Source organism: Taudactylus pleione, unplaced genomic scaffold, assembly GCF_031769625.1.
Source record: "Taudactylus pleione unplaced genomic scaffold, aTauple2 ptg000792l, whole genome shotgun sequence".
Classification (NCBI taxonomy): domain Eukaryota; kingdom Metazoa; phylum Chordata; class Amphibia; order Anura; family Myobatrachidae; genus Taudactylus; species Taudactylus pleione.
In genome coordinates, this window is record NW_028285194.1 from 2,582,763 (window position 1) to 2,597,410 (window position 14,648).

The 14,648-nt window shown below is 42.7% G+C and overlaps 1 protein-coding gene across 2 annotated transcripts in view; it reads left to right on the forward strand.

The window, feature by feature from the left end:
• TMEM161B (transmembrane protein 161B) overlaps positions 1 to 14,648 on the forward strand; it is a 42,712-nt gene that overhangs the window by 26,581 nt on the left and 1,483 nt on the right. For both annotated transcript variants that reach the window (XM_088457946.1, XM_088457947.1), the window contains exons 5-12: positions 551 to 648; positions 742 to 898; positions 1,670 to 1,821; positions 3,298 to 3,358; positions 4,158 to 4,298; positions 4,660 to 4,773; positions 5,238 to 5,412; positions 14,219 to 14,315. In XM_088457946.1, the coding sequence (XP_088314072.1) occupies positions 551 to 648; positions 742 to 898; positions 1,670 to 1,821; positions 3,298 to 3,358; positions 4,158 to 4,298; positions 4,660 to 4,773; positions 5,238 to 5,412; positions 14,219 to 14,315 (995 nt within the window). The remainder of the gene's footprint in view (positions 1 to 550; positions 649 to 741; positions 899 to 1,669; positions 1,822 to 3,297; positions 3,359 to 4,157; positions 4,299 to 4,659; positions 4,774 to 5,237; positions 5,413 to 14,218; positions 14,316 to 14,648) is intronic.

Sequence of the window (14,648 nt, forward strand, 5' to 3'; positions counted from 1 at the left end):
GCAGAGTTATATGGCTCTCATAGTGACACATGGTAATGAACAGGAAATGTCACATCATGCTGGGATGTGTATTTCTACAACTGCTGGGGGAACGCTGATTGCCCACCCCTACCTTAGAGGATAAATCCTTAATTCCTAGCATAGAAATAGTCATCCTGTAATGTATGCCAGGCGAAGACTCTCTCGGTATAATGATGATGGTAATTTCTTGAGAATGGCTATCGTTTGCTGTGTTGGCAAATTGTGGCTATGTTGTATAGGATATGGTGTATGTTATGTTGTCCTGTACCTAGAAATGTTCTTTAAAAGGATATAACAAACACCTGCTATTTTGACTAGCTGGTCATTAACAAATTCCCACAGTAGCTGTATAGCTGCCAAAGTTTTGCTCACTTGGTCTAAAAATGAGAGTAGACGTATTGGATGGGCACCCCTGGCAAGGAAGTCCTGCAGCTCTTCTGCGCAGTGGTAGTCTGGTTCTAGGGATATGCAGACCCCATTTGGCCTGTTAGTTTGGTATTAGGAATTCACAATATATACTCTTTTGCAGAAAATATAATGGCCTCATAGAGAATAAACCTCTGACTGTTCCCAAAGATATTGACCTGCATTTGGAAACAAAGACTGTTACTGAAGTTGACACTTTAGGTAAGTTTTGTGCACATTTATATCTCTTCATACAAATCACTGGAATATTCAGATTATGCTAATGGATTCCTTAACTGGCATGTTCTTTTCCAGCGCTGCATTATTTCCCGGAGTACCAGTGGTTGATAGACTTCAGCGTTGCAGCTACTGTGGTATATTTGATAACAGAAATGTACTACAGTATAATGGTTCCCTCGCAGGAGATGAATATCAGTATAGTGTGGTGTATGCTTGTTCTGGCATTTGCAATGTATCCTTTTTAATGGGTGTTTATTGATAATGATGGATTGACAAAAATGTTGTTTTTTTTGTTTTTTATTAAGATCTGTGTAAAATGTATTATTGTAATCTATTTTGAATATTTAAATCTGAAACCCTGTATACAGAGGACATTTGCTTTCAATGTGTTGCTTTCTGCAGATGAGACGCGCGCAATTTCTGAGGATCTTATTCCCTCTCAGATAGCTTCAATTCTATTGCGCACATATTTGTGAATAATATGAATAACGATCCTGTATTCTCATCATTTGGTTGTAGCCAGTGTATTAAAGCTCAAGAGTAATAATTTGTTATCATTCCTTATAGTAACACGTTTTTTAAATAAGCACTTCTAAATGTGATAATGCAACCTGATTTTGTCTTTTAAAGAATTACTGCTTTATATGTATTCGCTAAATTGCCGACCTCTCCCGGCTGGTTGCCACTCTCAGTCTCTGTGCCTCTTATTTTCCAGTTTTTAAATGGTATCAGAAACATAATTGTTTTTATTTTCATTTACTACTTTACCGCCAGCATATACCACTGCGCTGTACAATATTGATACGGTCAATAGTGTAGTTCACTTCTTTTCATGTAATCTTGGTATACAGACCTATCTCTGTGTGATTTCTTATATGGTTTATATATGGCACTACAGTCATAGATTGGAAACACTCCTCAACACATCCTTCCCTAAATGGTGACAGCTAAACCTAATCCAGCAATATAAAGATCTTCGTTTTCCTTGACTGCTCATGTCCAGAAAAGTGCTATACTCTCTGACAACCCATTACTTTAAAGTTGAAGATGGCGGGGAGAGATCTGTCTGCGTTACATTCGGATTCTTTTTCTTTGTCAAAGCCATGGCCATTCTCATTGTGACAGAGAACTATTTGGAGTTCGGACTAGAGACTGGTGAGCAAACTTCAAAAATGTTGTATTGGTACAAATGTAACAACGCTGCATCTAGCGCAGAATGTATTCTACATTACTGCCTGCCATCTTAAAGCTTAAGCAAATATAACATATTCTAAATAAGGTCTATGTGTGTGTGTTTATATAGATATGTGTGTTCACCGGCAGGGCGCCGGAGCTAGAGAGGGCACCTTTGTACGCGTGTCGAAGGTGCGCGCGCCCGGAAAGGGGGCGTGGCCATTGAAACGGTGGCGTGTCGATAAGATGCGTCCCCCTTTCGTCACTCTTGGGGGCGTGCCCGGCACTTACGGACACGCCGGGAAGCCCCCAAGCGCTGCAGACGGGGAGAATAGATGCCGGGCGCAAGCGCCTCGGCGTCTATTCTCCGGCGGTAACTGGGTCACCGCACATTGCTCCACCCGTGGGACACTGCGACCAGCGGGTGAAGACAGCACCCGCAGGCTGTGAGGGCAGAGCGCTTTTTGCCCCGCCCCGCTAAAACAGCCTAGCGGGAACGCTATATTTACATTTATGCTGTGTTTGTGTGTGTGTGTGTGTGTGTGTGTGTATATGTGTATATATATATATGTGTATATATATATATATATCTATATATATATATATATATATATCAATATCACTTCTGATTCCGTTGTAATGCTGTTCAAATTTATTTCACTTATTGATCAATATGTCATATACTTTAATGATCAGTGTGTGCTATACAGTACTTTGATCAGTGTGTGATATACAATGCTTTGATCAGTGTGTGATATACATTGCTTTGATCAGTGTGTGATATACAATGCTTTGATCAGTGTGTGATATACAATGCTTTGATCAGTGTGTGATATACAATGCTTTGATCAGTGTGTGATATACAATGCTTTGATCAGTGTGTGATATACAATGCTTTGATCAGTGTGTGATATACAATGCTTTGATCAGTGTGTGATATACAATGCTTTGATCAGTGTGTGATATACAATGCTTTGATCAGTGTGTGATATACAATGCTTTGATCAGTGTGTGATATACAATGCTTTGATCAGTGTGTGATATACAATGCTTTGATCAGTGTGTGATATACTTTGATCAGTGTGTGATATACTTTGATCAGTGTGTGATATACTTTGATCAGTGTGTGATATACTTTGATCAGTATGTGATATACTTTGATCAGTACGCAGATGTACATAGTATTTGCAACCGTTTTCCGTTCAACTCTGCATTAAGCGCTCAGTGTTAAAATGGCATGATTATTCATACATGACTGTTCCATCTTACAACAGCAAATGTTGAAGGATTAAAATATGTTCTTACAACACTATTTATTGAAATCAAGCATAACTATTTCTGCAATATTATATTTCAGTTGGGGAAGGGGGGATCCTTCACTTGTTAAATAATTGAATTTCCATTCCTGTAATAGTGCACATTTCTGACTTTTGTATTTTCAATCTTTTTGTTTTCCAGGTTTCTCAAATTTTTCTGACAGTGCTGTAAAGTTTCTGAAAAAACAAGGCTTGGAATCCCAGTAAGTAGTCCTGGTGGGATGTAGTTATGAGATCGGCGGCCGCAATGCCGCCGTTCTCAATGCCGATGCTGAAAGACCGACACGGGACTTAAGATAGGCGTCAAAATACTGATGCCTATGTTAATCCCGATGCCGGAACACACACAAGGACACCAGCCCAAACAACGTAAGTTCGGGGTGCCCTTAGTTTTTGACGCGGGGGGGTAGGGTTAGGTTTAGGTAGCATAGCGGGGTTAGCGTTAGGTTTTTTTGGAGGGGAGGTTTGGGTTAGGCACCCCCACTGGGGAGGGTTAGGGTTAGGCACCATTGGGGGGTGGGGGGAGGGAGGGGTAGGCACTAAGGGGGGAGGGTTAGGTTTAGGCACGAAGGGGGAAGACTTAGGTTTACGCACTAACGGGGAGGGATAGGGTGCGAGGTGGAGAGGGTTAGGGTAAGTAAGGATACCAACCATCGAGATCCTGCTTTCGGTATTTTAACAGGAGGCATCCCGACAGCTGTCATTACATACCGATTCCGTCCTGGTATCGTGGCTTTCCGAGGCTTTTCACACACTGCTGTTACAATAGCCATGCAACCCCAGGGGCACTGGCTATGAGTAGAGCACCTTAATAAAAGGTTATATCTAGGAGGAAGTGCTGCTTTAACTAAAAATAAATAAATATACTTTTATATAGAGTTCTGTAACAGCTATTGAAAACTGATGATGCAAGGTTACCCCTCTTTGGTAAACATTGATAAAATGGACTATAGTTTTGCTTTTGACCATTGTGCGTAACATTGCTATTTATTTCTCATCCAGAGGCCCAGTGTCCAAGCTTACATTTAAGTTATTACTGGCGGTGCTGTGTTCTCTCATTGGAGCATTCCTGACATTCCCTGGCCTACGTTTAGCTCAGATGCACCTTGATGCCCTAAACCAAACAAGAGAAACACTCACACAGTAAGTACCACGGCCTCTTTAATTTATAATTGGATCCATTGCACCAAGTGTGGAATTTTGTAAGCTGAGCGTTGATAGGATAGGGATACTCCATTTTGCATTGGATGGTATGCAGATATATGTGCAATTTGGCATACATTTTACCTGATTGAAGAGCATCTCTGTGTAAACCTGGTCAGTGTGTGACTTCTTTATGTAATTTAATTTCCTAGTTTATTGTATCATTTCAGATATTACTGCAATCTACTTGTTTATTATTTCTTTATATTGAAACACAGACAATGCATTGAGAGATTTTAATGAATGAATTGAGTAATTTTGTTGGTTTTTTGCGTTTTTTTTTTTTTTTCCCTTTATACAGGTTATTGCTTCACATAAATTTTTTATCACCTCTGTTAATGGTGTTGCTGTGGGTGAAACCTATAACAAAGGATTACATCCTAAATCCACCACTGGGCAAGGAGAGTGTGCCTCTGTGAGTAGAATATTATTTAAGTGTATATGTTGTATAAAGTTGGTAGACTGTACCTTTTATATATCTAAAGTTTTACAGTGTGGCATGTCTGGGTTCTTGGATATATATGTTTGGCTTGTATAATCTATATCCCTGGGTAACATTGTAACCCCCATTCTCCCACTTTAGGATTCAGTAACCGCTATTTGATCCATAGACTTACAAGTTTCATTGTATAGATAGTAATGCTCAGCTGTACTCTATCAAACAGACAGAGAAGGCATTTCATAGCATCCAATTGATTTAGTTCAGTGCTGGATTTGAGTTTGATTTCCTATTCACTATGGGTGTAGGTGAAGTGGGCACTACCATGCCATAAAATGACAGTGGTGCTGCTGTATTCATAGTGTTTATTATTCCCAAATCATTTCAGAGCTTTCATTTTCTTATCTCTTTCCTTTATCCCCGTTTATTGGTAATGGCAGAATGACAGAGGATGCTTTTGATACAGTTCGACTTTGGATCATCATTCTTCTGTGTGGATTACGGTTAATTATGATGAGGTATCATCTGCAAGCTTACTTAAATTTAGCCCAAAAGTGTGTGGATCAAATGAAGAAAGAAGCTGGCAGAATAACTACTATGGAGCTACAGAAGATGGTAAGCATCCCGTCCTATATCCCATGCTGTCACAATGCTTGGGATTTGGGACTATCAGTAATTTGAAGTATCATATTTTTACCATTATTAATAATTTTGCCAGAGATTCTCGTAGGAAAAGTCATTTGGTGGTCTGCGAGTATAACCCATAACTGAACACCTTCTAGTCATTTACAGAAACTCTTTGCTGTTCTTTCTGGATAAGAGCTCACACACTCTGTTAATTTTATAGTGTGCCTATCATCAACTTTTGAAAGCTCACTCTCCTATAAATTGTATAACTTGTGTCACACTGCCTGTTAGTCACTACAACCCTTCTGCCTTACAAGATGATTGGTCAGACCTAGTTATTAATGTCCTGTTGTTGTTGTTGTGATCTTTGTGTTGAACCCTGGAGATGGTGCAGGTTATTCAACACACTGATATTTCATAGCACATAGCAAACTTATTTTTAGGAATACCACGTCGCTATTAACACACACATCCCGACTGGGTTAGAATACTGACAGCTCCTGGTAAGTATATATTGGACATATATCTCCCATATATAGGATGCGGCCTCTTACTTGGGAGAAGCTGTGATAGACGCTGGAATTCTGACTTCTAAGGTATTAGCAACTTTGGTTAATTGCTCTTAGAACCCATTGGTTAAGGTCCTGGAAAACAAATGCAGGATCCAGGAAGGCTCTGGAAACCCTGCTTTTCTCTGGAAGCATATTATTTGGAGCAGAATTGGATAAGATGGTGGCTACTCTGACCGCCTCAAAATCTGCTGGTCTGCCATCAACAGCTACCTTTAAGCTTAAGTCGTCCTCTTTTCGGTCCTTTCGCCCTCAGGGAAAGGCAAAAGGACATCTTTTCTCGAGAAGTTCTAGTTCTCGCAGGACCATCAAGTCACAAACCAAGAAGCCTTGGTCGGTCAGATGTCCAGCTTCCAAGCCGGACAACAACTTTCCACCTGATGAGGCGGGCCTCCTCCTGGTGGATCTCAGGGTGGGAGGCCGACTTCTTCAGTTTGCCAATACCTGGTGTCAAACTACAACAGACGTCTGGGTCCAAGAGGGGTCAAAGCTACGCCCCCTAACCTTCCTGAGGCGTCATCCCCAGAAGTTTTTCTGTACAACTTCCCTATCAAGGCCTTGGGTCCAAGAAGGGTCAAAGCTACGCCCCTTAACCTTCCTGAGGCGTCATCCCCAGAAGTTTTTCTGTACAACTCCCCTATCAAGGCCTTGGCCATCCAGGAGGCCATTCACTCCCTGCTGTGTTCAGGGGTGATAATCCTGGTTCCTTTTGGCTCAGCAAGGAAGGGGTTATTGTTCCAATATGTTTTTAATTCAGAAACCAAATGGGACTCATCGCCCTATTCTGAATCTGTGAACCCTCAACACATTTATTCATGTGCCCAGATGCCGTATGGAGACTCTCCGGTCAATTGTTCTGGCAATAGAACCTGGGGATTTTATGATTTTCCTGGACATTCAGGAGGCGGTTTGCTGTCTTGCAGCAACATTACCAATTTCAGGCACTACCTTTTGGTCTCTCATCAGCCCCTCAGGTCTTTTACCAAAATAATGGCAGTTATGACGGCCCACCTCAGGCGTCAGGGAGACAGGATGACCTCCTGATATTGGCACAGTCTTCAGCTGTGTTACAACACCATTTCCAACTGACCATTCCTTGCCTAAGGACGCACGGCTGGATCATGAATTAGAAGAAGTCTTCCCTTTTCTTCAATGCAGCGGATGGTAATTCTGGGGGCGATACTGGATTCTCAGGCACAAAGGGTGTTTCTGCCAGGGGATAAGATTTTGGCCCTACAATTTCGGGTGCGCAAATTACTCTGCAATCGAAGGTTAGCCATCCACTCAGCGATGCAGGTCCTGGGGTCCATGGTATCCACTTTTGACATGGTGGAATATGCTCAGTTCCAAACCAGGCCTTTGCAACAATTGATCATTTTCCAGTGGAACGGGCAGTATCATCTAATATGGTCCCAGATGATTCTCCTCCCTCCAGAGGTTCGGCTCTCCCTCTCATGGTGGCTGCAAACGTCCCATCTGGACAAGGGTCGCCCTTTCTGGATCCCAAATTGGGTGCTTCTCACCACGGACACCAGCCTTCGCTGATGGTGCACAGTGACAGGTCAATCGTACCTTTCAAGGTAAATGGACAACCCAGGAAAGTTACCCGCCCATAAACATCCTGGAGCTTTGTACAGGACCTCTTCCAAGACAGGCCAGATCCAATCCGACAACGCAACCACAGTAGCTTACCTCAATAATCAGGGAGGCATGCGAAGTAAAGCAGCCATGAGGGAAGTGGCAAACATTTAGGTCTGGGCAGAATGTTATCTTCTGGCAATCTCTGCAGTGTTCATTCCGGGAGTCCTCAACTTGGAAGCGGCAGTGTTCATCCCGGGAGTCCTCAACTTGGAAGCGGATTTCCTAAGTAGTCAGGACATACATGCCGAAGACTGGGCTCTCCACCCAGATGGCTTTCAGCTCCTTGTGGACAAATGGGGACTATCAGACATAGACCTCATGGCCTCACAGCACAACCACAAGGTCCCCAGGTACGGGGCCAGGACCAGAGACCCCTCAGCCGCCTTCGTGGATGTGTTGGCAGTGAGATGGGACTTCAAGCTGGCATATCTCTTTCCTCCGATCTCCTTCCTCCCAAGGGTCCTCAGGAAATTTAAGCAAGAAGGCAGCACAGTAATACTGGTAGCCCCTGCTAGGCCCAGGCACCACTGGTTCTCAGGCCTATGGAGTCTCTCGATAAACACTCTGTTCCCTCTTCCTTTATGGCTGTATCTGTTAGCGCAGGGTCCCTGCTTGCATTCAGACTTATCTCGTCTGTCTTTGATGGCGTGGCTCTCGAGTCTTCCATCTTAAGAGCCAAAAGTTTCCCCAGCTCTGTGGATCAGACGATGCTCAGTGCACGAAAGCTTTCCTCATCCTGCATCGATTACAGAGTTTGGCACTCCTTTTTTCTATGGTGTTCCCACAGAGAGTATGACCCTAAAGGTTTTTAGGGTTTCCCGAGTACTTGCTTTTCCCCAGGCTGGGTTAGATCTTGGTCTCCACCTGGCTACCCTGATAGTACAAGTTTCTGCGCTGTCAGTTTGGTTCCAGCAAAGGATTTAACTTTTCTGTCTGATGTTAGAATTTTTTTTCAGGGTTTTTCTCCACGTTCAGCCATCTTTGGTCCCTCCAGTGGCACCGTGGGATTTGTCTTTGGTTCTCAGGGCTCTACAGGTTTCCTCATTTGAACCTCTGGACTCAGTAGACCTTAAGTGGTTGACAGAGAATTCACTTTTTCTCCTCACTATCTCCTCTGCCCGCATAGTCTCTAATATGGCAGTGCGCTCTCGTTGCTCCCCACTTTTTGTTTTTTTCACCAGGATAGAGCTGTGCTCCGTACAAGGGTGTGTTACCTTCCTATGGTAGAATCCCATTTTCATGTGAATGAAAACATTGGGGTTCCAGCCTTCCAATCTTCAGACCTTTCTGCAGGTGAAGCTTCCCTGGATGTGGTTTGCACACTCAGTATCTACGTGGATCGTACTAACTCCTTGAGAAAATCAGATGATGTATGACTTTCGCAAGCGAGGCTGGCCAGCTAACTAACAGACTCTGGCTCGATGGCTGCGCATGACTATCTCTCAGGCTTACTTTCAGGCTGATCTCCCTGTTCCAAACACATTGACAGCACATTTTACTCGGTCTGTGGGACCATCATGGGCATTTCGACATGGTGCCTCTGCTAAACAATTGTGCAAGGCAGCACATGGTCCTCTGTTCACACTTTTCTTAGGTTCTATGCCTTTAACACCTTTTCCTCTCAGGATATTTCCTTTGGGCAACGGATTCTTCTTCCTGATCAGAAGCATCCCCACCCTTAAGAGAACTGCTTTAGGACATCCCCATGGTATCCCTGTGGATCCCTATGGACCCTGAGAAGAAAATAAGAGTTATGGTAGACTTACCTTTAACTCTTTTTTTTTTCTTCGAGGTCCACAGGGCATCCACCCGGACGCACCTGGCTTCATTGGGTAATTTGTTTTTTCTCATGTTCACTAATTCCCTCTTCTTTGACAGAGTGTTTCTGGTGTACATTGTCCTCCTCCTCTTTTCTGCTCCTATCTTGGGCTTGTTTACAAAACTGAATGCCTATGGCCAGGGGTGGGGTATATGTGGAGGAGTACCCAGGGCATGCAGGGAGCTGAAAGCTTAACTGTTTGGTGCCTGGATCCCTCCAACAACATTTCCCCATGGTATCCCTGTGGGCCCTATGGACCTCGAAGAAAAAGAGTTCAAGGTAAGTCTACCATAACTCATATTTTTTTATTTTTTTGCCTGAGCGCATTTGCAGAGTAAATGATCCCATTGAAATAGGGGGATAGTCACACAGGTCACAATTTGATTTAATTGAAGATGCAATTATTGAAGTCACATCAGGCACATCTCACTTGAATTAAGGTGTTATTTATTAATTGACTATAATTTTAAATTTGAAAGATATACACCATGTTATCTTCTGGGAATACGGTGGGGGAGAGGCTTCCTCTATGCATCAAGGTTCTCCTGCTCTGGAATGTCAAGCAAGTCCGCTTCAGAAATTGTACAGCGGTTACCAAACTTGCTTCTTAAGGCACGCTAAGGATATCCGTGCTTAAGCGCAGGTGACTTAATTAGATCCTCAGTCAGCTTTATTATACCATCTGTGCACAAGCATGGATATTCTTAAAACCTGGACTGTTATGGTGCCTTGAGGACAGAGTTTGGGAAACCCTGTTATAGTGCATGGATAGCCCGCTCTTCTACAGCCATGGCCAAATGATTTGAGAATGACACAAGTATTGGTTTTCACAAAGTTTGCTGCTTCAGTGTTTTTAGACCTTTTTATCAGATGTTACTATGGTATATTGAAGTTAAATTTCAAGTATTTCATAAGTGTCAAAGACTTTTATTGACAATTACATTACGTTTATGCAAAGAGTCAATATTTTCAGTGTTGACCCTTCTTTTTCAAGACCTCTGCATTTCGCCCTGGCATGCTGTCAATCAACTTCTGGGCCACATACTGACTGATGGACGCTCATTCTTGCCTAATCAATGCTTGGAGTTTGTCAGAATTTGTGGGTTTTTGTTTGTCCACCCGCCTCTTGAGGATTGACCACAAGTTCTCAATGGGATTAAGGTCTGGGGAGTTTCCTGGCCATGGAGCCAACATTTTTTTACCTTATGGCAAGGTGCTCCATCATGCTGGAAAAGGCATTGTTCATCACCAAAACTGTTCTTGGATGGTTGGGAGAAGTTGCTCTTTGAGGATGTTTTGGTACCATTCTTTATTCGAGGCTGTGTTCTTAGGCAAAATTGTGAGTGAGCCCACTCTCTTGGCTGAAAAGCAATCCCACATATGAATGGTCTCACTTGTTGGCATGACACAGGACTGATGGTAGCGCTCACCTTTACTTCTCCAGACAAGCATTTTTCCAGATGCCCCAAACAATCTGAAAGGGGATTCGTCAGAGAAAATAACTTTACCCCAGTCCTCAGCAGTCCAATCCCTGTACCTTTTGCAGAATATCAGTCTGTCCCTGATGTTTTTCCTGGAGAGATGTGGCTTCTTTGCTGCCCTTCTTGACACGAGGCCATCCTCCAAAAGTATTTGCTTCACTGTGCATGAAGATGCACTCACACCTGCCTTCTGCCTTTCCTGAGCAAGCTCTGCACTGGTGGTACCCCGATCCCACAGCTGAATCAACTTTAGGAGACTGTCCTGGCGCTTGCTGGATGTTCTTGGGCTCTCTGAAGCGTTCTTCACATCTATTGAACTTCTATCCTTGAAGTTCTTGATGATCCAATAAATGGTTGATTTAGGTGCAATCTTACTAGCAGCATTATCCTTGTGAAGCCCTTTTTGTGCAAAGCAATGATGATTGCACGTGTATTCTTGCAGATAACCATGGTCAACAGGAAGATCAAGCTACACCTTCCTTTTAAAGCTTCCAGTCTGTTATTCTAACTCAATCAGCGTGACCGAGTGATCTCCAGCCTTGTCCGCATCAACACTCTCACCTGTGTTAACGAGAGAATCAATGAGCAGAATTCAATTGTTTTCGCAGCCCGCATCTCCCGTCTAAAGTAGGGGTGAGCGGGTTCGGTTTTACTCGGATCTTTTTATTGGCTATCGCCGAACACGTGTTTTGGATAGCGAATGAAATCGAGCCGAAATTGCGGTAAAGTGGCGTTAAGAACCGAGTAAAACCGAACCCGCTCACCCCTAGTCTAAAGTGACAGGAGATCGCGGGCCGCTATGCAATTGTTCAAGATTTTCGTGCTGATCGCGCCCATAGAGGTCAGGTTTAGCCGCGTAAAGCAGCTAAACCCGACCAAAGTGCTGGGGGCGATCGTGAAAAGTGATGATTGGGCGCCCAAACATGTCACTTTTTGCACATTTCAGCTCTCATCCCCCAGGGGCTGCGAGCTGAAATGTAGCGCTGGCAGCTCATCGTGCCAGACAGGACCAAGAATTGAATAGCTCCGTCAGGCGCGATAGGGGTTGAAAAGAATTGAATTCCGCCCACTGACATGATGTCAGCTGGTCCTTTTGTGGCAGTGCTGAAATGCAGTGGAAATGTTTTTGGGATTAAGTTTATTGTCATGGCAAAGAGGGACTTTGCAATTAATTGTAATTCATCTGGTCACTCTTAATGAGTATATGCAAATTGCCATCATAAAACCTGAAGCAGCAGTCTTTGTGAATACCAATACTTGTGTCATTCTCAAAACTTTTGGCCATTGCTGTAGCTGCTCCTTAGAGGAACAATGTTTGTGGTTTGTTTTTTTTAATTTTTTTTTTCTTTTTTTTTAACATATATATTATATTACCTTATGTATTCTGTAATAAGGAAAGTACTCGGTGTAGACCTTTAAGTTAATATCGGCACTGGGAGACACTGCTTTGTTTTATTTATTTTTTTGAAGGTCTAATTGGAAAGGAGCAGAACCCTACCAATCTTTACTTTCAATAACTATGTGTGGCATGTAGCATGCTTGCAGATAATCACATGCCACTTACGGGATACACAACATATATTTGAGGAGATATGGGCTCCCTGGTGCTTCATACAGGGCACTGCCCTCATCTCCGGGGCACCGTCCTACACTGCTCTGTTTTACATCTCACATGCAGAGATCAGCTTACTTGTGCTCGGAGGAGAATTATATTCCCCTGCTCACACTTTTAATATAGGCGCATGCGTCCCGGAGTGCCATTCGCACGGCATTCTGGGGTGCGATTTTGGGAGTGATGCGGCGGTCACGGACTGCCGCATTACTCCATGGGGACCTGAGCAGGAGGAGTACATGCGTTCTGCACCTGTGAATGTTGCTGCTTAATCACATTGTAGCTGCACTCATATTCACTTATAGTGTATTAGGTACTTATGATTAACATTTTTGTTGCAGTGGAATCTGTAAAAGTTGCAGTTTAGCCATAATGATAGGTTACGAGGCATGCCGCAGTCGCTCATATCAGACCTCTGTCTTTTGCCTTTTTACCCAGACGAGCTACATGAAATACCAGCATCAGAATTCAGGGTACCTGTGCATTGTACATTGTCGTATTAGTGATGCGAATGAGATGCATATTTTGTGAGAGTGTCCCTGGGGGGACGCATGGCGAGGCTAAGTCAGTGGTGCCACTAATGGGGCTATTTTGTGCAAATTCAGGAGAGGTGTATATAGACACATCTGTGTGTATTTCTACATATTAATATAAAGACAACTTGGCAGCAAAGTAATTTTATACTCTTATGTTTTAGTGAAAAATAACCTAATTTATGACTGCTTCCCTTTAAAGATACAGTAATTAACTTCTAAATGTATATTTACCTGCGCTTTGTAAATGCAATACACATACACCAGATATAGTGATATACAGTACTATTCCCCTAAAGGGAAGAGGTTAAAGCTGATTTGTAACAGGATTAATGGGATGGGGTGTGGTTCTTTATATCGACAATAAAAAGGTCAACAGTGTACACCAAAATGGACAAAAGGTCGACAGGTACAAAAGGTCGACATGGGTGTGGTCAATGCAAAAAAAAAAAAAATGGTTTACACCATGTAACCAATATCTTCACCCTAACTCTTCCCTTGGTGCCTAACCGTAACTGTCCCTTCTAGTGCCTAACCATCGGGGTATGTGCCTAACCCTAACAATAAACAATGTGCTGACTATTCTCGTGTCGACCTTTTGTACCTGTTGACCTAAACCCATATTGACCTTTGTGTGTTGACCTTTTGTACCTGATGACATGTTCTCCTTGTTGACCATTTGGTGACGACATATTGCTTGTCGATCTTTTTATTGTCGACCTTTCATCTGGAACCCAACGGGATGATTTTAAGAGGATTTGGGAAATTGGCGAGAGAGGCCAAGGAAGATCTCTTTCTACATGTGTATCAATATTAACATTAGACAGAAGCAAAGGGAATACGTATTTTAAATTGTTGAATTCGGTAAGAAAATATTTATATCGCCTCTTAACTCCAAATTGTTGGTTAGATTTTTATATTCTTTCCAAAAGACTGGACTATGCTTTTTCTGCTAGTTTCTGCACATTGCTTTCTTACTAAATGACCATACATTTTATAGTAATGCGATGTCAATCTTACTTCAGGATGGTTTCTGTTAATATCCTTCTGGAGCCAATGGCAGGTGATGGATAGTATTGTTCATTTAGTGGCACACCAAATAGCTATTGACACGTTTGTTTTGTTTTTAATTTTCCCAGGTTGCTCGAGTGTTTTATTACCTTTGTGTTATTGCACTGCAGTACGTGGCACCTATGGTGATGCTCCTTCACACAACACTGCTTTTGAAGACACTAGGTAGGCATGACCTAATTATTAATTGCAAATTAATTCTGATTTTGCAAGAGGCTAAAAAAAAAAGTGTTTATATAACAGGTGTTCTCATATGCTGTTAAACTTAAATTGGAATTTCAAACAAATCTTAAACTAAAATACTGAGTTTTATTTAGCAGTGTTGCATCGTTAACCCGGTTTGATATGTCCCCCTTTGCTCTGCTATTTGCTGATAATTGTTAGCAAAGTGTTGTCAGTGACCCTCTCCTGTGAAATGAAAAATTCACTGGGGACCGACGTTAACAACACCATTGCGAGTATATCTTTGGAGTGTGGGAGGAAACTAGAGTACTTGGA